At 56.1% G+C, this 23,333-nt stretch overlaps 1 protein-coding gene across 6 annotated transcripts in view; it reads right to left on the bottom strand.

Moving 5' to 3' along the window:
- B3GAT1 (beta-1,3-glucuronyltransferase 1) overlaps positions 1–23,333 on the bottom strand; it is a 30,830-nt gene that overhangs the window by 6,673 nt on the left and 824 nt on the right. For 2 of the 6 annotated variants that reach the window (XM_070489880.1, XM_044752805.2), the window contains exons 2-3: positions 2,797–2,890; positions 2,485–2,631 (exon numbers count right to left, since the gene is read on the bottom strand). In XM_070489880.1, the coding sequence (XP_070345981.1) occupies positions 2,485–2,631; positions 2,797–2,800 (151 nt within the window). In that variant the 5' untranslated portion in view covers positions 2,801–2,890. Of the gene's footprint in view, positions 1–2,484; positions 2,632–2,779; positions 2,891–8,852; positions 9,131–23,333 lie in introns of those variants that run through there. The other 4 variants (XM_044752808.2, XM_014865957.3, XM_070489881.1 and 1 more) reach the window with 3 other exon arrangements.

The raw sequence follows: 23,333 nt of genomic DNA, 5'->3' as shown, positions 1-23,333 counted from the left end.
GGACATCTTCCTCCCTAGTGAAGCTAGAAGTCCCATCAGGAGGAGAATTCAGGGCAGTTGGTTGTTTTGTTTTCTTTTTTCTGTGAGTAAGATTGGCCCTGAGCTAACACCTATACCAATCTTCCTCTATTTTATGTGGGACACCGCCACAGCATGGCTTGACAAGTGGTGCTAGGTCCACACCCATGATCTGAACCTGTGAGCCCTGGGCCACTGAAGCAGAGCGTGTGAACTTAACCATTACACTACCAGGCCAGCTCCATCCCCCTTGGTATTCTTGTTGTTAATGAGTCCCTTTTCTCCAAGTTACGTGTTTCTGTTTGAACAACTATGAGGCCCTCCTGCTCTCACTCCATTGCAGCAGGAGGTGGTGACAGAGGACAGACCTAGGAATCCAAATGCCTGGGCTCAGATGCTGCCCAGTTCTGTCACTTATTAACTATATGCCATTGAGCAGGTCATTTAGTTTCTGGTGCCTCGATTTTAGCAACTGTTAAATAGGGCTAATAATAGCATCTATTTTATTGAGTTACCATGTGGATTAATGAGTCAATACATGTAAAGGGCTCACAACACTGCCTGGCAGATTCCGTCATTTCCTCATGTAGAGAAGCAGGACAGTGTCCAGCCCTACCTCCTCATGGCTTCATGCAGCTACGGAAAGGATGACACAAGCAATCGCATGAAAGGGTTGAAGTGCAGTCCGGGGAGGACGCTGTGAATCAGCCATTCTGTGCCCTCCCCTCCTTCCCACCACTGTCATTAGCACATGGGGTGTGTGCAGTGCTTATGTGAGGGCTGACGCTGGGCTCAGGAGGAGATGCTGAGGAACCCAGAAGAAGGGAGTATGCACAAGCTAATGGTGCAAAAAGACACACAGCAACAGCGGGGAGCCTGTGATCTGGGCTGTAGACATGATGCCCATGGGCATGTGGCTGCAGGGGTGGGAAGACCAGCACAGACACAGTTGATCAAAGGCGACTTTGGGAAGGAGTTTTGGGTCAAACTGTGGAAAGAGAACAAGGTTGAGGAGCGAGAGACGGGCGATCGGAATTCTGCCAGGATATATATAAGGGTTACGTTATCCTGCGGTCAGTAAAGGTTTGGAAACCAAGGCCCAGGAAGGAGACTTGGAGAAGCTTTCCTCACCTTTTTGCCACTCAAATAATCCCTGACAGGTGGCCCTGCACCCTGAGAAAGTCCCCCACGCATTAGGCCTTGGCCTTCTCGCTGGCTGCAGGGACCTGGCGACCCTGACTCCATCTCCCCACAGCTTTCATTCAGTTCCTCTTGGTCTGCTCTGGGGAGACAGAATGCTAATTCCACATCCTCAGGCAGTGTCATCAGTGCTTAGAAAACAGCCTGACGTCCCTGACCCCAGAGCTCTGCCGAGAATGGAGTCCACACGATGTTATGTCCCTTATGGTTGTCTTAACCCCTCTGGATGTAGTTGTAGGATAACAACTCTAAAATGATAAGTGCCAAAGAAGAGATGCTGGAGTTGGGAGGAGAGGATAAATGTCAGGAAGAGAGGCTCCAGGTGCCCAGCACTGGGCAGTGGGAATTTAGCCATCTTCAGCTCAGTCCTTCCTCCCAGAAGCTTCAGGAACAGCAGGGCTGAGCAGGACCCGATGTGTAACTGTGCAGCAACCGGCTTCAGACTGTGATTTTTGGCTCCTGCCTGCATCCAAATCACTTGGGGTTACAGGCTCCATGTGCATTCCCAGACCCTACCTGGGACCCATCATCTCTCTCTGGGAGGGGCCGGAGGCCTTCATGTGTTGCCATGCTCCCATCAGATCTTATGCATGCTTCAGTGGGAGAATCCCTGCCCTAGAGAACTGAGTCTATGCGTGCACTGAGTGGGGAGGGGAGAAGAGCGTGAGACTAAGGACTAAGGAATTAGGGGGCAGGCCAGATGCGGGCCATGCAGAAGGATTTGGGGTGTAGGGAGCCCCAGTGTGGGAGGGAAAGGTAACCTGGTGGAGGGAAAACTCTGGACTCGGAGCCAGGAGGAGCCAGTTCTAACTCCAGCTCTTCCCCTGGGACTTTCCCTCTGAGAAGGAGCTCATTAAGTCCTGGGACTTTTCCTCTGCACAGGCTTGATCTCACAGAGTAGGACTAGATCCAGGCTGCCCAATTAGGAAGAGGAGCGTGTAATAATACTCTCCCTGAAAGGTTTTAAAACACAGTACAGGCCAAGAATCTTATCCATTCATCCTTCCTGCTCAGCGCAGAATGCTCCAGTCCTTGCACATCCTGGAACTGGATGCAGAGTTGTGCATGTGTGTGTGTGGCAGCATTCATCATTCCCAAAGGGGCCAAGACCCCCAAAATGATAAGCTCATTGGCCTGGATCATTCACTCCTCCCAGCTGCCTAGTAAATGAAAATAAGAACTCCATCAGAATGGCCATGGTCATTCTTATTACTGAAGCTGGGCTGGGAGACGGGACCGGGGCTGGGGCCAGGGGCAGGGGCTCACCCTTATGCGTGGCCAGCAGAGGTGTGATGGTGCTCTGGTGCCACACTGTGACGAGCAGCGTCCAGGGCAGTACGATGAGAACGATCGCAAGGATGTCCCGTCTTTTCGGCATCTCCAAGGCTGGCTGGACCCACAGCTCCTCGTTACCTGAGCGGTGGCAAGGTCAGGAGAGGGGCGGCCCCAAGGGCGGCAGCAGCAGACAGTGGCGAGCACAGGGGAGAAAAGAACAGGAATGGGCTGGGCAGCCCGGGCACGGGGACAGCAGAGAAGCCGAATGTTGGCTAGCAGGCCTTACCAGCACTCACAACCCACCCATTGCGGAAGCAGGTTTGCGGAGTCCAGCTCAACCAGAGTCTGAGAGGGGTGGCTGCCCGGGGCACGGTCAGGAGCCCTGCGAGGTGGACACCTGCAAGAGAGAGCAGAAGAGGATGGCCAGAGACCTGGGCCGGGGACGGACGCCCAGAAGGGCCAGGCCCGGCTCCAGGACACAAGCAGCAGGGTTTTCACAGTAGGGCCCAGACCACCATCTCCCTGCAGACGGCCTCTGCCTGCCGCCTGGGCGAAGTGAGGCTCTATCTCCCCAGGCCTGGGGCACGGTGCTGCCTGCTCACGAGAATCAGCAGGGTGCACAGGTTAAGGACACAGACTTCAGACACACCTGCCCTGGTTTCAGTCCCAACTCTGCCACCTTTGCCAAGTTATGGCAGCTCTCTGTACCTCAGTTTTCTCATCTATGCAATGGGGTAACATCAGTACCTACTTCACAAGGTCGTTCTGAGAATTAAATGAGTTAATGCCCACAAGCCCATAGGATGGCGCCAGATATATAGACAGCGGGGGCTCAAGACAGCTCAAGAGAGTACTCTGTGCTCCTGTGATGTCCACATGTTCGTGCCCTGATACTTTTTTCACAGCCTGGATAAAGGGGTCAGCATTGGGGTGAATGCTCTGAAAACCAAGAAGAGATGTTTTGGGGACAGGCCCTGGGAGGTGCCCTCCCTTTGTCGGCATCAGTAGGAAACTCTCGTGAAGCACCTACTGTGCATAGGGCAGAGCGTTGGGCACTGGAGCTGAGTATCAGCAGGAAGGAGAGGTGGTCCTGGTGGGGCTGCCACACCCTGGGGAGACAGTACTCAAAGTGGCAGCAGCAGGCGCCCTAGGAGAGGTACCCCCTGTGTGAGGAGGGGAGCCTGCTCAAATTTCCTGTCAGTTCTGCAGAGGGTCTGCCGGTGGCATTGTCCTCTGGGCCTTGTTCTCTCATGTGACAAAGGAGAGCAGGCATAGAGACCTCATGAACACCACGGAAATGGTCACATCCTGCTCTCTGCCTTCCTCTTCACTCCTGTGCTGAGCACTGTGCAAGACGCAGGTGGGGTCTGTGAGGGAGGACGGCAGGGAGCAGAGCCTTGGGCAGCCCCTGGTGGGTCCTGGTGTGCCTACCACCCATGCCCAGCACCGTGCAGTGATGTGCCTCAGGGCCAGCTGCCTGCCCAGCCCAGGTGGCGTGTGCCCTGCAGCTCTGCAGATTTGAAAGCCGTGGCTTAGGGGGAGCTTTGGAGACTGTGTTCTGCTCTTCTTGTCTGGCCCTATGTCCAAACAGCTCTGATGCCCTGGGGAGGAATCAAGCATTGTATTCCAGTAAAGAGCACTGTTTTCCTGGGGGGGCGGCCAGCAAGCCCCTGTCTGCCTCCTACTACCAAAGGCCCACTCTGCCTCCACAGTCTCCTCGTAGGCAGATGGTAGACAGGCTGCCCCTCATTCCTCAGGGAAGTGGAAAGCCCACCAGGGTTACAGGTTACAGGCAGAGACAAACAGTGGGGCACAGAACAAGGAGAATAATCCTGGGGCACATGCTGTGTCTCCTACAAACTCCTCTTCCACAGCCCCAGCAGGTGACAGAGCCTAGTGTCCCACCCCAGGATGCCTGTCCGGGTCTCATGTGCTGAGTATGATGAAGCAGAGTAAGCTCCTGCCACACCCCAGCCCCAGCCCCCGCCCACGCTGTGGGGCCACCGACAGGGCCACAGATGGCTGAGCTGGGGCCTTGGTTTGGCTGGGCAACCTCAGGCCACACCTGATGCAGGACTGGGGAGCTTCTCAAAGGCCTGGCTGGGAGATTGCCTCTGGTTCTCAGTGACTCCCAAAGAGCTTTGCCAAATGTCCTTCACATTGGGGAGAGTTCTAAGCTCAGGATGGAGAGGGCAGTGGCAAGGTCAGCTGCGTGCCACATGGCGCACACACACCCAGACTCTCCTGGGCACCTTCTTGCCTTTACAACTGTCACTTCTGGGCAGGCTCCTCACCTGAGCCCACACCTCTGGCCCCACTCAGCCTCTCACTTGTCTGCTTGGGCTGCCATTAGTAATAACACTGTTAGGCGGCACTGGTGGTGTTAAAAGACAGCAGCCCACACTTCCGTTCGGCATCACAGCACCCCAGCGGGAGGTGGGAGTCAGCGGGGCCAGCCCCTGAATCAGTTGGGACGTGGTGGGGCCAGACACCAATCCAGACCCTTTGGCTCGGGCTGCCATCAGGAGCAGGGAAGGGGCATGCCCCAGAGCCCCCAGACCTGGTCAGGCACAGGACGAGCATAGGGACACACACAGGCCCTGGCCCAGAGCCGCTTTAGAGCCACCCTCCTCCATGAAAGCCACCTCCACAGCGGGGTCCCAGCACCTCCCTGGACGCAGGAGCAGGAAGGGGGCAGGAGAGGAAAGTGGGGAGATGGAGACAAGGGTGCAAGGGGGCCATGGAGAGACAACTCTGATCCCATACAGTCTGTTTGGTCAAAACATCTATGAAAGCAAGGGGAAGGGAGGATGAGGGAGGAGAGCTCTAAAAATAAACTTCGCAATAAACCCAGTTGTGCATTAATTACTCTGGAAGCCATTACAGCTTGAAAACCCCATAACTTTAATGGAAGCTATTATAAGCATAGTAGCAAAATCGTGAGGCTAATTACCAGGCGGTTATTAAGCAGAACAGGGAGAGCCCCCAGACTTGGAGGAAGCCAGCTGGCCCGCAGGTGGCAGACTTGTGGGAAGTGGGGCTTGGGCTGTGTTGGGGCTGAGGCTGTGCCCAGCCCACCTCCAGAAGATCTGAGGCCAAGTCTGAGATGGGGCTGCAAGGATGAGCACCTCGCCACCGCCTGCCGCTTCTGCCTGGGAGGAGCAGCAGCTTGCCTGTGGTCCAAGGCTTGGCCCTGCAGGCTGCATCTGCCTTAGACCCCAGAATTGCTTTGGGCCCAAAACGTGGAGGCTTGGCCACACCCAGAAGCCAGGAGATAGCAGGGGGCAAGGGCAGGGAGAATGGGATGTTTGAGGAAGGGTCACGTGGAGGCACAAGAGGTGGCTGACAGGAGACTGTGCAGGCATGAATAAGTGTGGGGGCCCAGGGTCCACTGTGGTCATGACTCCTCATCAGACACTTGTAACTCATGTCTGTGACCAGCCTCAACTGTCATTTATCCCTCGGCAAGTGCAGACATGAGGACACCCTTCTGCCCCCCTGGGTGCTGTCAGGAGCCTCCACTGGACATAGACAAAGGCTACAGTGTGGGTAGAGTGTGTGAGGCTGCCTGGGGGATGGCCATTTGGTGACCGGAGCAGAGCGCTGAGAGGCAGCGGCAGGGAGGTAGTGGCCTGGACAGTGCTCTGGCCGGCTCTCCATTGGGTGATGGGATCCCACTGCTTGTCCTCCTTGATCTCTGTCCTCCTCTTCAAAATATGAAGGCTGGATTGGGAGAGTTCTAAAGAATTTTCAGTTCTGCCGTTTTAGCAACTTGAGGTTAAGACAAGTAGGGCTCTGTGAGGATGAAGCAATGTCTTACGTGAGAAAAGCAGGGGTCTGGTGGGCATTCAAGGCCAAACCTCACAGCTTTCCATGAAATTGGTCATGATTTAAAGTCCAATAAGCCATGGACATTGGCCATGTATGGGAAGATCTATTTATAAGAATTTGTCTATGGATTTTAGGGTGTCATGAACTATGCATGAGAACTAGGGAGTGTTTGGGACCTAGATGGGAGGGATCCGATGTGCCCAAGGCTGGGGCCAGGCCAGCCAGGCGGGACAGCCCAGGAGAGGCTGGGCCTGAGGAGGCAGGGCTGGGTGTGAGGTCGGCTTCAAGGATGGCTGATTCCAAACCTACAGAGAGGATTTCTTCTGAGCCTGCAGGTGTTCACACAGAAACCTCATCAGTGCCCCTAGTCCCTGAAGAGGAGGCTTATGAATTCCATTTGATAAATATTAATTCAGCATCTGTAGTGGACAGGTGCTGTGTTAGAGTCCGTGGGCAGCACAGCCAGGAGAGAGGGAGCAGGGGCTTCCTTCCAGCATCTCCCAGCCCGGAGATCTCAGCTCACTCTGAGGCCTCCATCACATCACTCATCAGTGAAGTGTGATCAGTACTGATGTTGCAGAGATGGTGTCTGTGTGTGTGTGTGTCTGTGTGTGCGTATGTGTGATGGGAGTCGGTTGCAAACAAGCTCAGAAACCATCCAAGCCACTCATCTCTAGAGGAGATAAAAGCCATGTTGCCCGGTAAGGCTGGGAACAGTAGTTAGTTGATTAGTCAAAGAAGTACGTTCACATGAAGAATCTCTCAAAACGATGCCTACATGCCCCACACATTTCAATTTGAGAAAGTAACTTTCAAAGAGCCAGGAGTTCAATCGATGATGTTCCCCACTACTGTGCAATATGTAGTCACCGTCCCCGAGTCCCAACCATGCAGCACTGGCCAGCTGGCAGCACTTCCACCTTTTTGATGCAGGCTGAGGCCTCTTCTTGGGGGACATCATCCATGCCCAGACATCATCTATGCCGCGATGCACCGCCTGTGACCTCCAGTGTTGAGTTATTTAAGATGACCTGAGACCTGAAGGACACTGGTGACTAGTCCGAGTGTAGTGTCCTGCAGAATTTTTATGGCTTTTCCCACCAGTCTTCACCTAATTTGGAGAACTTTTTTCAGACTCACCTTATGGAGTCTTTTGAAAACATTCAACTTAATTTTCATAGAAACAAGACATTTACTTCTTTCTAGATTGTATTTCATGCTTTATATGATACTCTGGGATGATGATAATAAGCATGACTGTTGTAAACAGGCTGAGAACAAACATTACAGACTCAACAGGATGCAGCTCAGCTGGTGTGAGGGCATGGCCACCAGAGGGGACCCCGGCCTTGGGCTTGCTCAGCATCCGACAGCACGCTTTCCAGAGGCAATGAAGAACATCGGTCAATGTGCTGAGTCTATGGAGGAGAGGCTGGTTAAGAGAGCTTCTGTTGTAACTGTGGAGGAAAGAAGCCATCCGTCCTCTGTCCCTGGGAGGCTGAGTGGCCCTGGGGCTGACTGAGGCAGACTCTGAAGCCTTCTCTTGCAAGAGCACAGCCAGCTCTAGCAGCTGGACCAGGAGAAGGTGGGGTGGGTGGGGCGGCCTGGGGGCCAGGGCAGCTGGAGGAGGCACCTGCTCTCTGGGCTCGGGAGCAGGGATGTGGCAGCAGAAGGCAGGAGGAGGGAAAATGTTAAAAGAAGTTAGCAGGAAGGATGCTGGTCAAGCCTCCAGCTTTACCCTCCGGCTCCAGACAGTCCCCTGGGGAAGGGAGGCACAGACTTTGTCCCAGAGATCCCCCCAGGAGCTCCTAATGGGATCAAGGGATTAGTACTGATGCCGCTGCTGCTGCTCTGGAGAAGCCCAGTGCCAGAGCTAATCAGCCCCTGGTCCAGTCAATCCATACTTCATTAACCAGCCCCAGGCCTCCTGCCAGCCCTGGACCCCCACCTGGTTTCGCTCCAGCCACCAACTCCTGCTGAAGGACACAGGCATCAGCCTCTCTCCACTCATGGCCCCTGGAATACTCCGGGGGCTCCAGGGAGCCCTCTGCCCAGGCCTCCTGCCCCTCTTCCTCCAGCTCTGCCCCATCATCTGGAGTGCAGGGGAGGGGGGGCGTCCCATGCTCACTCCACTCAGAAGTGAGTGAGGCATTTGAGGGTCGCTGGCCAGCAGCATTCGTTTTCTCATACAGCTCAGCCTTCTGTCTGCACAGCAGCCATGTGAGGCAGGCAGGGAGATTTCACCCCCGTTTTACACATGAGGAACCCGAGGCTTTGCAGGCTGCATGATCGGCCCAGGGTACTGGCGTTAGCCGCCACCAGGGCCGCTGGCGCTCAGGCCTTGGACTCTGCGTGGTGCGCCCCCACGCCCACGCTGCCTCCCACCCTGCTTCGGCTCTCCCAGCCCACCCCTCAGGCCCAGCCCAGGGCACTTCTGCCCCAGGGACAGAGCTCCCTGAGCTTGCCAGGGCCACCCCTGCCCTGCCCGCCCTGTGGTCAGCCGAGTGTCCCAGGAAGGGGCTCCCCACCCTGCTTTCCTGGTGCTCGCTGAGGAGAGAGGGGTCCAGGCAGCGGGGGAGGTCTGCGTTCTGCCTCCGGGCCCACCACTGCTGGCTCTCACTCCTGGGTACTTCTGATAGGACAGGCGGTGCAGACGGTGCGTGGATTCGCACCATCTTGCTCCCTTCTGACCAGGAAAACCAAGCCAAGTGTTGGGCAGCAGGAAGCGCTGTTCAGTTCAGATGGCCCAAAGCACATCCTCACACTCTGGTTTCCTTCCAGCCCAAGAGTGTCAGAAAATACAGCGCACTGTTGTTTGTTTTAGGTAGTTCCTTTGTTTTTCTTTCTGGTTTTTCAGAAATAGCTTTTGGATTAGATTTGGGTTCTGATTCAGTAAAAAATGAAAATTGGGGTTTGGCCTCGTGTGGTGCTCTGCAAGTGAAAATCCATGCTGGTCCACCGCAGGAACGTGAACACAGGCGTTGGCCCAGCCAGTTTTCCTGAAGTCCCCTCAATGCTGCCGCTCCTGGTCTTCAGGCAGAAGGGTGTCCACTCACCCATAGCCTCCACGAGGGAGGCCCTCAGAGCAAAAGCCCAGTGCTCCCTTTGTGGGGAGCTCACATTGCTGCTCTCGGTTGGGGTCTGCGCAGGCTGGGGCCGGAGCACACAGATGACCCACGGCTTGGCTCCTCAAGAGTGGGGACACCGGGAGGGTGCAGCAGCCAGGGAGACAGCTGGTTGGAGGATACAGACCTGACGGAGAAGTGTGGACAGATGAACAATGGTCAGCCAGGCCCGTGGAGCACCCCCATGAAGAGCCACCAGGTGGCAGTCATGAAGGGTGACCCCGCAGGACTGCGTGGGGGCAATGCTGGGTTGCTGGGTGGGGGAAGGCATTCAGCAGAAAGGTGCTGATTGCTGACAGGACAGTGGAGAGTCCCAATGAGCCAGACGGAGAGCAGCACGCAGCCCCTGGGTCCTTGCCTGCGTGACGGGGGAAGGCAGGGAGGGTCATGTCTGGCTTTGGAACTTTCGGGACTAGGGAGCAGCCCTGCAAAGACGCCTGCAGCCCAGCTCCCAACTTTGGCTCAGGCTGGGGGCGAGGAAGGGCGTGGCCTTCCCCACCTCCACTGCCCTCCTTCCTGGCTGTCTTTCCATCCTTGCCCGGGCCCATCCTGGCAGCCATGCCAGCCTTTTGAAAAGAATGTCATTGCTCCCAAGACAAGTGTGTTAGTTTTCTACTCCCAACAATCACACACTTAGCAGCTTAAAATGATACACATCTTCAGTTCCTCAGTTCCTGTGGGTCAGGAGCCCAGGCACGGCTGAGCAGCATCATGCTCAGGCTCGCAGGCTGCACAGCACTGGCTGGGCTGCGCTCTCCTCTGGAGGGCTGACTGGGAAGGACCTGCCTCCAAGCTCAGGGTGTTGGCAGAGTCCACTGCCTCTCTGCCGTAGGACTGAGCGCTGTGCCTCCTGCTGGCTCCTGGCTGGGGGCTGCCCTCAGCTCCTAGAGGTTGCTTACAGTTCCTCAACACATGGGTTTCTCCAACACAACCACTTACTCCCTCAAGCCAGCAAGGAGGGAGTCTAGAGCCAGGCTGCTAACAAGATGGAGGCCGGGACAACAGAATGTAACCGTGGGAGGGAACATTGTCTGCCACCTTCTGCTGATTAGAGGGTAGTCACAGGTGCCGCCCACACCAAAGAGGAGGAGGTCACACAAAGACATGAACAGCAGGAGTCACAGACACCTTGGAGTCTGTCCACCACAGCAAGGAGGCCAGGTCACATCATGCCCCTCAGCTCCCATGTGATCCCATAGCCCCTGAGGGTGGGGCAGCATCTAACCACAGTCACAGCCTTCCGTTACCTCCCTCCCATCTTCCTTTGCTCTCCTCTGCCCGGAGGAGTGGCACATGGAAGGACAGTGCAGTAGTGGAGAGAGGCTGGGCCCTGGAGTCAGGCAGCCTGCACATCATACCACAGGCTCTCCTCTGCTCTGTGACTCGGGCAAGGTAATGTCTCTGGGTTTCGGTTTCCCATCTGTAAAATGGGAATAAAAATGGTGCTTTCCCTGCTAAGGTTGTTAGGGTGATTAGAAAAAAATCAACATAAACTCTCTGGCACATGGTTGGTACCAATAAACAGAAGCTGCTGTAATTGTCAATGTTGCAGCCCTGGAGAGGGCCTGGAAGGGGCCTGCTCGGCCTTGCTTCCCTCCAAGTCCCTCCAGCGGAACTTCTGGCTGCTGGAAGGCAGGATGGAAGCCCCAGACCCTGAAAGCCCCATATTGCCGCCAAAAGAAGAGGTAATGAGGAGCAGCAGCTGAGACGGTCAGAAGGGACACCTCTCCATCTCAAAGGCTAATGGCAGCCTTACACAGAGCGAGCCCTTTGATTTCTCTTTGCTCAGTGTCTCCATCTCCAGGGTGGAGCTGTCAGGCCTCTTTTATTGTCTGGCATATTCCACTGTGGTCGTAAATTCAACATGACTAAGACCCAACCATCGTCTTTCTTCCTAGAGCGGCTCCCCATCCAGGCTCCTTCTTTATGTTGTCCGTCTTGGCAGCCGACGTGGAATCCCAGGGCTGTCCTCAATCCTTCCTCCTCTCTGCATCGGTGCCTTTGGCCTGGCCGGCGCCCAGGCCTTGGGCTGCATCCCTCCAATACTGGTCCAGGTCCCATCTGTGCCTCCATGGCCTCCCATTGTGATCTCTCTTCAGAGTCCACCCCACTGCCTGACCCAACTTACTGACTTGCTCATGCTCAAAATTTCATGTATCTCCCCAACTGCAGCTTACTGAGCCTGGCATTCAAGGCTCTTTGCCATATGGCCCCCACCATACAGCTCTAACCACATCCTCTCCTGTTTCATACCCACCTCTGCCCAAGACAGGCTCTGACCTCTGCAGCCCAGCCCAGAGCCTTCTCCTCTCACTGCAGTGCCTATGAGAGCTCTGGAAGCAGGCAGACCTGTGTGGTCCCTTCAGATGGTAATTCTCTATTCCCACTCAGAGCCAGGGTCTGGGCCAGCCCCAGGGGAAGAGGGCTCAATGTCGAGTAAGATGCCTAAAGAACACGCCAGGCCTGGCCCTTGCAAGCTGGCTTCTCTTCATTCCCTTCCAGCTGCAACCTTGCTTCCTCCCCTTGGCCTCTGAGCCCTGCTCTCCTCTTTGCCAGACCTCTGCCATCACCCAGTGTGAGAGTGTGTGTGTGTACCTGGGCCTGCTGGCTGAGGCTCAGTTTGGGCATTGTGCCCTTTGCTCCTCTTGCTCATCACTCTCTTGATGCTGTCTGATTTGGCAAGATGTCAGCCTGGCTAAAGCGACTGAGGCACCCTGCTCCCCATCCTCCTGGATGTGGAGTTTGTAATTTCACTCAAAAGAATGGCTGGGGCTGAGGCTTCCATTCTGACAACTCATCGAGGCTGTCTCAGCAACTACAGAGCCCCCTCCTGAGTGATTTCACAGGGCCACGCATGCACGTGTGTTCATGACCAGAACCCCATCTGAACGAGTGCATGTGTGTTCATGGGCATATGTATGGCATGCCCTTGGCTGGGCCCTGGCAGAGAATCCCGTGACTGGGTCTCTGATCAAATGACGATTATCTCATGTGCTCTTGGCATCCAACAGCCTTGGATCCTAAAACACAGATGGGGTGAGGTGAAGAGGCCAATTCCTTTCTCTGGGTGCTGGGGGTGGGGAGCAGCCACCCCTACAAACTACTGATGACACAGTGGCTCACACTCAGTAGTGATTTGTGGCTTCCCAAATGATTTCACATTAGTTATCTCACTACACTCTTGTAATTCCAAAGCCTATTCTTGTTTTACAGGTGAAGAAACTGAGGCACAAGGGGGTTGAGTGTGCCCACTGTCCAATCATACAGTGGCCTGGCCACACCCCTGCCTGAGGCCTGCTCCCTACTTCCCTGGGGAGCGGTGGACCCAGCAGGGGCCCGGGCAGTGCAGCCAGTACAGCTCTCCTGGCCTGCACTCACTGCTGGCTCCCTCCCAGGGGAACTCTCCTGCCTCCATGCTGGTCCTCCTCCTGGCCTGTGCCTGGTGTGGGCGTCTGTCCTGAAGTGGCCCTGTTCATCACAGTGGGTATGACCACAGACTTTATCCAAACTAGGGCGGCTGAGAGTGCGCTGGGGTGATAAAGCCAGACCTGGGAGTCAGGGCATCAGCAATGGGCACGATCTGAGATGACCCTGGGTGCAGTCGGTGGCCCCAACAGACCCTTAGAGCCCACGGCCACCCGGTGGGCCAAGTGCAGACCGGGAGCTTCTCCCCTCTGCCCATTCCCAGGTTTGGTCTTCACTCCTGCATGAAAGCTGTGCTGCCAACCTCTGTGAGCAAACTAAGGATGGCTCCTGGGCCCTGCCCCACAGCTCTGGGAGCAAGGGGTCCTCGCTCACTGCCCCACCTCGCCTCCCCCTTCGAGACAGGCTGAGCAGAACCAGGGGTGCATTTCATCCTAGCGCAGGGCCTGCCCGATTCCACATATATTACAGCCAATCACTCTTTCCCAACCTCTCCCACTCTGCGCCTGCCTGCTGCAAATACTCAGTGCCATGTGAGATGCCGGCAGCTCAAGACAGCGTGGGTGGAGCTGCCCCTCACATGGTGCACATCCATGGGGTCGGGCCACCACAAGCACCTGCCTGAGCTGAGGGAGGGGGCAGGAGTGGATGGCTTGGAAGATTCTGATACAAAATGAACAGCAAGGGCTGGGGGCCACACAACCGCATCAACAGCCACTAGAGAAACAGGAGGTCGAGAGCCATGCGATAGGTGGGCAGCCCTCCTCTTCTGCCAGGCTGCCCGGACGAGCAGTGGGGGTGGCACATTCCCTGACAAGGCTGAGGTTAGAGAACAGTCCAGAACCCAGAAAGACTGGTACCCTAGCATCCTGGGCTCTGGGAGCTGAGCTGAGAGGAGTGCATTCCTGTCTCCTCGACTCTCATCTACAGAGGAGGTCCAGAGAGGCTAAGACAGGCCTAAGGCTGCACAGCCCAGGGTAGGTGCCCAGTGTTGGTTGCAACGAGGGTCTGCAGTGTGGAGCCAGACACAACTCATGGAGATTGTTTTGGTACCCATGGGACCCTGGCAGGCCAGCAAGCAGGGCATGTGGTCTTGGCAAGGCCTGGGGACAGGGACCAAGCAGGCCAGGTAACCTGGCGGGCCTGGCCCTGGGACCAGGGGTCCATGGGCAAGGCTGGGGTTTGGAAGCCCTGGAGGGTGGGCATGAGCAGCCAGTACCAGTCTGTCCCTACACTGCTGTCCTCCCACCCTTGTGTTGTCCAGGCTGCTCTCTGCCTCGGTTTCCTTTGGTGCTGATGTCCATGTGGTTGTGGATGAGGGGGCTGACTAGGGGAGACTGTCCTGAGCTCTGCATGGTCTCCTCTTGAAGCCTTCCGCAGCGTGCCCCTCCCCAGGCCTGAGCATTCACTGTGACCATGCAGCAAATGTCCAGCCCTGTGACCTGCTGGGCACTTGCTGGTTTCCAGGTTTGCCCTCAGACCCCAGGCCATGGGCTCCTCTAGGGCACCAGGCCCTACTCACCTCGATCCCACCACAGGGCCCAGGCCCTACACAAAGCAGAAGCTGCACCAATATCTCAGACTCAGTTTCCCCATCTGCAACACTTACCAGGCTATTTTTGGGATCAAATGAGGGAATCCATGGAAAACATCTAGCTTGGGGCCTGGCACACAGTGAACACTAAAAATGCCCGAAAATATAAAATATAATAGTAACTGTAACAGCAGCAACCACCTTGTTTTAAAATTCAGGTGAATCCAAGTGCCAGCAAGAGAAGGGAACAAGCAAGAGGGCGCCTGGCTGCTTCCTGGGGGCCAGCTCTGAACAGCCTCTGGGGCAGTTCTTCTGGCAGACTCCTCCCTCCCAAGGATGCGGCTGTGCTGAGCTGGGCTCTGTGGAAAGCAGGCACGCTGGCATGTGGTAGTGTGATAAACGGGGGTGTGTGCACGTTCCTGGAGTGCCAGCAGCTTGCCACACGCAGGGCAGCCATCCCCCTAAACCCTGGAACTCTGGCCCAGCTCTCCCTGCCCTGCTCTGCTCTCCAGGCTGAGCTGGCTCCCTTCCTCCAATCACGTCCACAGCTTCCCCAGCGCAGCCTCACACAGCCAGGCGGCACTGCTTCTGTTGTCCCTCTTTTACAGATTTGGACACCAAGCTGGGAACAGAAAGGCCTTGCGACAGGCAGACAGCTGGGCCTGTCCTGATGCTGGACGCCTCCCTGGGCTGCCTCCCCTTGGCCCTATTAGTCCTGTGTCCCTGCCCAGGCCCCAGACACGCACTCAGGGCAGGACTGGGGACTGTGGAAGGTCAGGCGTGCCCTCTCCTTCTCTTCTTCAGCCTCCAGACCTGTCAGAGAACAGAGACTCTCCTCTCCAGCAGTCTTGGGGCTGAGACCTGGCCATCGGCAGGGGTCTAGGCCATGTGCCCCTGGGCCCCATCATTTCCGGCCCTTTCTCTCTGGAAGCAGGCCGGGTTCTTGGAAAGTTCCACTCTCACCACCTCCCACCTCAGAGGCTCCCCCACCTCCTCTGTTCCTCCTGCCCTATCCCTTAGCCCCTCCCCTGTGGTGTCCTTGAACCCTATTGCCTGGGTGAGAAATGATTAACAAAGGTGTTGCAGGGGGTGGGTGGGGACCTCAGTCTAAGAAGGCCCCTGAGCCTGGGGTGGGCAGCCTGTGCTCCCCACAAGAGCAAGCAGGCAGGGATGTGATGAATTGAGGGTCCCTAAGTCTTGGTCCCCCAGATGGCGGATCACGCTGACAAGATCTGTACGGTTTACGGGCCGTGTGTACAGTTAGCGACAGGGCGCCCGCCCCGAGGAGGAGCCTGCACAAGCGAAGGCACATGCCGGGGCACGCTTGCCACATACACAGGGGCTCCAGGCCATCCAGGGCTCCTGCCCCAGGGAAGGGCTCTGGATAAGGGGCAGCGTCCTCTCCAGGGACCAGGAGGCGGCAGGGCAGGGAGGGGACAGGGTGCAGGCAGCCCTCACTGGCCTGTCCCTCTGCCTGCAGTGCTTGTCCCTCACCGTCCCTCCACCTGCTGAGCTGCTGCTCAGCCTTTGAGGCCGAGGCCGGGCCCACTCATCCTCGACTGGCACACGGGGCTGGTCCCTGAGGACACGTGCTCGGTGCTGGACGGTGACGGAGCAATCAGAGGCCCAAACCAGACACTCTCCTCAAATTCGATGGGCTCCTTCCCTCTGTTCTCCTGTGACACCTGGTACGGAGGTCGACTTGGAGCAGGGATGTACCTGCTGGGCCCTCCACTAAGGCAGCCCCTGCAAGGGAGGGACGAGCGGGGAGAAGCACCATTACTGAGCACTTTTTTCTCCATGGCCTGGCATCAAAGAACCTGCCAGCTAGGTGACTGGAAAAGCAAAATGTGGCACATGCCTGCAACAGGACACTATTCAGCCAGAGAAAGGAAGGACATCCTGACACAGGCTACAGCACGATGAGCCTCGAGGACACGATGGTAGTGAACTGAGCCAGTCACAAAAGGACAACCACTGTGTCACTCCCCCTCAATAAGGAGGCACCTGAGGTGACCCAACTCAAAGACACAGGAAATAGAATGATGGTTACCTGGGGCTGGGGGGATGGGCTGGGGAGTTGTTTAATGAATACAGTTTCCAATTTGCAACACGAAAAAGTTCTGGAGATGGATGGTGGCACGATATGAATGTACTTAATACCACTGAAAACTTAAAAATGGTTAAGATGGTAAATTTTGTGTTGTGTTTTTTTACTACAGTGAAAAAAGAACCCATCATCCACAACGTCTGGCTGGATCGATCTGTCAACAATGACACAACCCTTAGGGCTGGACCTGGGGCTGGGGGGTCAGAGGGCTTCCCTTGCAACAGGGCTGGGTGGGCACCTGTGTGTGGCCTCAGGTGGGGCTGCTGGGTGCACCTTTCTGCTCGTTGTCATGTGAGCGTGTCACCATGAGAAAACAGACACAGGGCACGTCTTGGGGAAGCACCCCGCCTCCCCGAGGTTCCAGACATGCCTCTTGGAGTGAGCAGGATGTGGCCGGATGAGTGTGGACACACACACGACAACACATATGCTTGCACACACACAGGCATGCACACACAGGGCAGCCTGCTGTGTCTCCCAGTCCTGGGACCTGGGGAGGGGTGGGCAGTGAGAGCAGGTGGGACACTTGTTCCGAGAGAGAGAGAGAGAGAGAGAGAGAGAGAGAGAGAGAGAGCGAGCAAGAAAGAGAGAGAGAGAGAGAGAGAGGGAGGCTGATTTGTAGGGTAGAAGAACGTAACATCAACAAGTGATGAGCTAGGCGAGAACACTTCAGCTTAAGTTCAGAAACTCTTGGATGGAGAAAGAAAATAGCACACGGAGAGGCTGTCCATCAACCTGAGCAGGGTGGTAGGGGGATCGACCTGGCACCCGGAGCCGGGGTTCTGGGGCCATGAAGGTCAATCTCCCTTGGAGCGCCAGCCAGTCCCTCCCCTTCTGTGCTCTGTGCCTGAAGCGGGCAGGGGAGAAGACAGCATGGGGCTGAGCTGGGAACTAAGGACGTGCCCAGGAAGCCGTGGGAAGGAGGTGTCCCCTCATGGTCCCTGGTGTGGGCTGCTGGCACTGGCTGCATCATTCCAGGCACTTTGTCTCCAGGGGACACAGTGCTCACACCTCTGGGAGTCGGCACTTACCTCAAGGGTGTCAGGATTCTGGTGATGGGTGAGGGGTGCTAAGGACGAGACCAGGATTTCCTCAGGCTTAGAGGACACCCCCAGGGAGTCCCCAGTCAGCAAATGGGGACCCTGAGGGCTTCAGGTCTGGGCTGAGCGGGAGCTGGGCAGTCCCAGAGCCCAAGTCTCAAGCCATCTGGGGTCCCAACAGTTCCCCCAGCCTGAGGAGCTCCAGGCTGACCTGTTCTCCCGGTCAGAGTGTGCACGGACACAGCATAGCAGGCCAACGAGTCACTGATTTAATTAAAGTTTTGTATGTATTTTTAATTCATTGCCTGGGGCCTGAAGGATCTGACCTTCCCCAGGGCGATGTCAGAGGTAGTGCAGGCTGGTCCTCCTGGGCCAGCTGTCAGGAGAGAGAAGGCATGTTCCAGCCTGGGCAAAAGGGGCCCTGGGGTCTCAGCGCCGGCTGCTTCCCCTGACCTGGGAGGCTGCTCCTGCCGCCCTGCTACACTGCTCTGTCCTGCCAAGAGGGAAGGCAGCTGGACAGACAGCCAGGACAGGGAGTCGGGAGACTTAGATCACAGTCAGGACACAGCACTAAAGGGCTGTGTGACCTGAGACAAGAGTGGAACCTCTCTGGGCACCGGTTCCCTTATCTATGAAAAGTAAGAAGCCACCTAGAGTCACAGAACCCTAATTCTGGGAGAAGCCTTGCAGGCCAGACAGCCTCCTGTGTCCATCTCTAGTTTGTGGCTAGGGACGGCCAATTCTTGATCTCGGTTCATTTCCTCTCCCCGTCTGCCTTCCAGCAACTTGGTTGGCAGGCTCCCTTCTCTCTCTTGCCTCCCTCTCCTGGGGTGTTCTGTGGATTGCATACCGAGGTAAGTGGTATAATTTGGGAGGGAAATGTTCACGTGGTTCATGCTCCTCAGAGTTTAGACGAGACTGAGGCTCAGGGAGACTCCCTCACACAGTGAGATGCTGACGCTGCTGTGCCTGTACCTGATCGGCCAGCTGATCTCTGAACCCTGGTAGGCCCAGGGCCCTTCTCCCTCCTGGCCACTTCCCTCTGCTGAGCTCAGGGCATCGGACTCCTGGCTTTCTTTCCCTCAGGACCAGGGAGGGGGTGAGCCCAGCAGAGGGCCCCTCCAAGCCCCTGCTCCATCCCTACTCAGCAAGATGCTGGTCGCAGCTGGGACCTCATATGCTCCTTTTATTTTGAACTTCCAAGGACTTAGGAAATGCTTTCTGGTGAGAGTGATTCCAAAAAAACACAATTTCAGTTGCATCCACTTCTGAACATGTTAGCCCCTGTTTACATGGCAGTGTTGACTTACAAAGGAGGACACACTCGTCCTGTCCATTTCTCTCCCCAGGGCTGAGTGGTGCAAGTTATCATCTGGCCACGTTGCCATCACAGGTGAGAAAACTGCAGCTCAGGAAGGGTCAGAGATGTAAGCAAGGTCACATGCCCATTACTGACAGCCTGGCACCTGGCTTCGTGCCTGGCACAAAGCAGGCTGTTCAATGAGTGTTTGTGAAGTGAACTGTTAAACGAGTAATAAACGCTGCTGAGCAAAGCATTCACCGTCGCATGTTCCAGTGATTCACACAGTCACCTGTCATGGCCTAGGCCCGCCTCACAAACATCCTGTTATCAGCCCCCTTTTAGAGACGAGAAATCTGAGGCACACAGAGGTTAAGGAATGTGCTATGGACACACAGCTAGTAAGTGACAGAGCTGGGAGCCCCGTCAGGCTCCAGAGTCCATGCTCTTTGTCCCCTTGCTAAATCTAGAGTCCAGAGCAGCACTTTCCAGTAGAACTTTCTGTGATGCTGGGAATGTCTGTATCTGTGCTGGCCGATACGGTAGCCGCTGGCCACGTGAGCTCTTGAAATGTGGCTGGTGTGACTGAGGGACTGCCCCTTATGGGAAGAAAAGCAGCCCGTCCCACATCTAGTGTTGGGCTCTATGGTTTCTTAATGATGGTCAAAGCAACAGCCCAGAGTCTTGAACCCAAAGACACTCACAGCCTCAGAGGCCAGACTGCTCAACTGCCTTGTAAAGAGGCAGGAAGATGGAGAGAAGCGAAGGGGAGAGGTGAAGGAAGGCACCCAGCCACACACAGTCACCCAGCAAGGACCCACAGAACCAGGTCCCCAACCTCAGGTCCTGTCCACTCCTAATACCAAGGCCATGCCCTCTTGTCTCTGCTCCCTCTGCTTCCTCCATCCCTCTCTCCTTCGTGGAGCAGTAATGATGGTTCACATTTCCCACTTTAACAAGAAGAGAGAAACCCTGCCCACGGTTCTCAGACTGAGCCGTGAGATCCACGGCCCTGCGGGCTAGGTTCACCCCCAAATCCATTCAACTCTTGGTGATCCAGACCAACACTCTCCACTCTGGGCTTATCAGTGGCAAAGCTGCAATCCCTGCCAGGCTTGTGGCCGGGAGGCGCTGCCCTGCTGTCAGCTGGAGTGTACAGGGAGCGCAGGCTTGCGGGCTTGGTTTAACATTGGCTGTAGCTAAACCTCATTAGAAAAGTAAATTTGCTGTAGCTGCAAAAAAAAAAATGCAGCAACCCACATAACCCTTCCAAAGCTAAACAGAAAACTCTGTTTCTGGATATTTGATGCTTTATGTTCCCAGCACTGGCCCAGAGCCTGAAACACGGTAGGCGCTCAGTCAGCATGTGCAGAAGCAAACGGAATTCTGAGCGATCTCTGTCCACCTTGCCGTCTTTCAGCAGGAATAAGAGGCCACAGAACTGGAGTTCTGGTAAATTGCATGCATTTTTAGACAGCCGTTGCCTGATAAACTGGGACGATTACATCGACCACTAATTAGACATGGAAAGTTGTTGCTGTCGCTCGGCAAGGAGACACTAGAGTGTCCTTGCAAAAGAGTGCACCCCAGGAGGGCCTGGACGAGGCCCAGAGTCTGCAGGTGGGGGAACCAGATGGGGGGCCCCATGGGAGACAGGAGAGACTGCAACGATTCCCACGTGATGACTCCAGGGTTGGCCAGAGAATTGCTACTCCAAATTCTACAGCCATCCAGATCCTGGAAGAATGTGGGGGAGGGTATACAAAATAAACACATTAACATTCAACTAGCACTTCATGGGAAAGTGGCCTGGTGAGAGGAGGGCTCCTCGGTTTACAGCCTGGGAAACCAAGGCTCAGAGGCTCCGTCTCCCCAAGTCCACTCAGCTGGTCACGAAGGGAGCAGAGACGGATGCCCTGGCCCGGCTGCCAGCCTGTGCTCCATGCTGCAGTGCTTCCAAGCTGGATGCACTTCAGCAGGGTCCCCAGAGGTCTTCTTGCCTGGAGGCTTGGGGTGTATGAAGGGGGTTTTTCTTTTTCCTTCTCCCCAGGTGTCAAGCCTCCTCGGAGCCCACACCCTTCCCCACCCCACTGCATCCCAGGACCAGGAGGGTGGTGGGTCAGGGGCCAGGACATGTGGAGGAGCCCTCAGCACTGGGGAATGGGCCTGGGCAAGGGGTCTCCATGAATATCCTGCTCTCACAGCCCGTCCCCTTCTGCCTTTGGGCCTCCCTCCCACCCACCTGCATTCCTCAGAGCCACAGAAAGACCCTTCCTCAGGAGACCATGCCACTGCTCCACTGCGGGGCCCTGCAGGCGGATGACTGCCAGTACTGGGGATCTTGGGAAGCAGGGTTCCTGGGCTGGCTCCCACAGCACCACTGGGCGAGCCAGACTTCTGCCTTGGGGCCTCCCTCCTTCGTTCTGTGAACGTGCTTGTGTCTTTGTCTGTGGTCTCATGCTGGCTTCTTTGCCTGCCTCAGACACTCTCAGATTCTTTCTCTTCCTGAGCCCTGCCTCTCTCTCCAGTTCTCAGTGGAAGAGTGCTCTCAGGCACCTCTGTGCCAGCTCACTCCTCTCTTCCAGCCAAACTGAACCCACATGCCCCCTGTCCTAGAGCCCGACTCCCGCTCAGCTCGCCTGCATCTCTTACCCGTGCAAAACTCCCGCCCTGCCTCATCGCCCTGTGCTCTGCAGCACGGAAGGACAGTGACTTGGTCCCCCCGCCCCTCAAAAACTACTGTGGGACAGTCCACGCCTGTCCAGGGGCCTGGGGCAGGGACTAGGCTAGTCCTACCAGCATCTTCCTCTGAAGCCCCTGGTCTCTGCTGCAGGATCCAATCCTGTTGCTGGAGCTGTCCCACCTCAGTGATTTATCTCGCCACGCTTCAGGAGGACCAGTCAGTGCCTGCTCCCCTAGAAATCTATATGCACTCATCCAATCCAGCACATATGAGCTTCTGATACGCCTGCACATGGATGATTCCCAAGCGTCTCCAGATCAGGCACAGAAATGGCTCCTGTGCTGAACGGGCACAGACCCACCGCCCCTCCCTGTTCCACTAACTCTAGCAAGCCTTCTTGCTCCCACCAAAAGGGGTAGAGGAAAATGGCACACAGCTCCAAAACCTTTGGGGGTGTTGGCATGGACGGGGCAGAGTGGACAGTCTGTTTGAGGGTCTCATGGGGAAGAGTCTTCATTCCGTATTAAGGAAGGACTTGATGTTTGGTCCAGCAAGGCCAATACTGGTCACTAGCTAAGCAGGTTCTGGGAGGAAATGTCTCAATCCCTGTGGTGGCTATTGGCAGAGGCAGCAAGACATGAGGCACAGAAGACAAATTTTAGAAACTCTAGAGCAATGGTCCTGCAAGGCCACCTCGCTCATAACCCCAGTAACTTAGGAAGCTGTGTGCCTCTCATCTCCACACAAACATACACGACAACTTCACAGTGCTATGCACTAGAACATCCCTACCCCATCCTTTTACACAGCGCATGCCACACAACCCAAGCTCAGGGTCCCAATGGATACTCCATCCAGATTGGTACCCTTGCAGGTGGAGCTGCACCCACCAGCATGGGGCTAGCAACTGTCAAGGCCCCCTTTAGAGTCTGTGAATTAGAAATCCCCAGAGTTCCTCAGCTCCAGCTTCTACAAGAATCCATGTACATGGTGCATGGCTGAGACTAGGCCCTCCTGGGAGAGAGAAAGGGGAAGGGGAGGCTGGTCAAGATCTTGTTTATGTGTGTGTGAGGGGAGGGGGGCTCTTGACTCTAGCTGCTTGGTACCAGGCTGTCACCTCCTCTCCCTGGCACTGTTGGATCCTGTGGTTTCCTCCTTTCTTCTTTCCTGCCTCATCTCTCAGCTTCCTTTTCGGAAGCTGTACCCTCTAACTCTGGGGGATCAGGATGTCAGGTCTGAGCTCGAGTGCGGGAGGAGGGTGGGGAACTTGACCATGCCTCCTTTCTTCTCCTCGGTACACTAAAGGTCCCAAGGACCCTTTGCCCCCTTCTTGCCACCTCTCAGCCCCTTAGCCTCCCCAGCAGAGCTGCAGAGCCTGGGTCCCCTGAAGAGAGTTAACTTGCCAGTGCCTGCAGCTCAGAGCCGTTGGGGATGACTACTGGGAGGCAGGGGTGCGGTGGGGGTGCTGGCCCCTGACTCCTCTGGACCCCCAGGAACTACCTGCTGAGATGGAAACGGACCAGCGAGCTAAAAGCCTGGCCAGTTGTTGGAAGCTGCTGAGAACCAGCTCTCCCCTAATGCAGCCCAAGGAGGGCAGGCGGCGCCCAGGTTTTGTTTCTCAGCCCCTTGGTGGCAGCGCCTCCCAGCCCGGGCCTCCTTCCTGGCCCCCTTTCCAGCTGCTTCCACTGTGCGCACAACCCAACCCAATACACAGACACACACACACACACACACACACACACACGCACCCGGGAGGACACGGCGTGGTTACTGATGGGGACGCATAAAGGGGCT

Source organism: Equus asinus, chromosome 20 (assembly GCF_041296235.1).
Source record: "Equus asinus isolate D_3611 breed Donkey chromosome 20, EquAss-T2T_v2, whole genome shotgun sequence".
Lineage (NCBI taxonomy): Eukaryota > Metazoa > Chordata > Mammalia > Perissodactyla > Equidae > Equus > Equus asinus.
The sequence above is the reverse complement of the archived record's forward strand: the minus strand, read 5'-3'. Positions and strand labels throughout refer to the sequence as shown.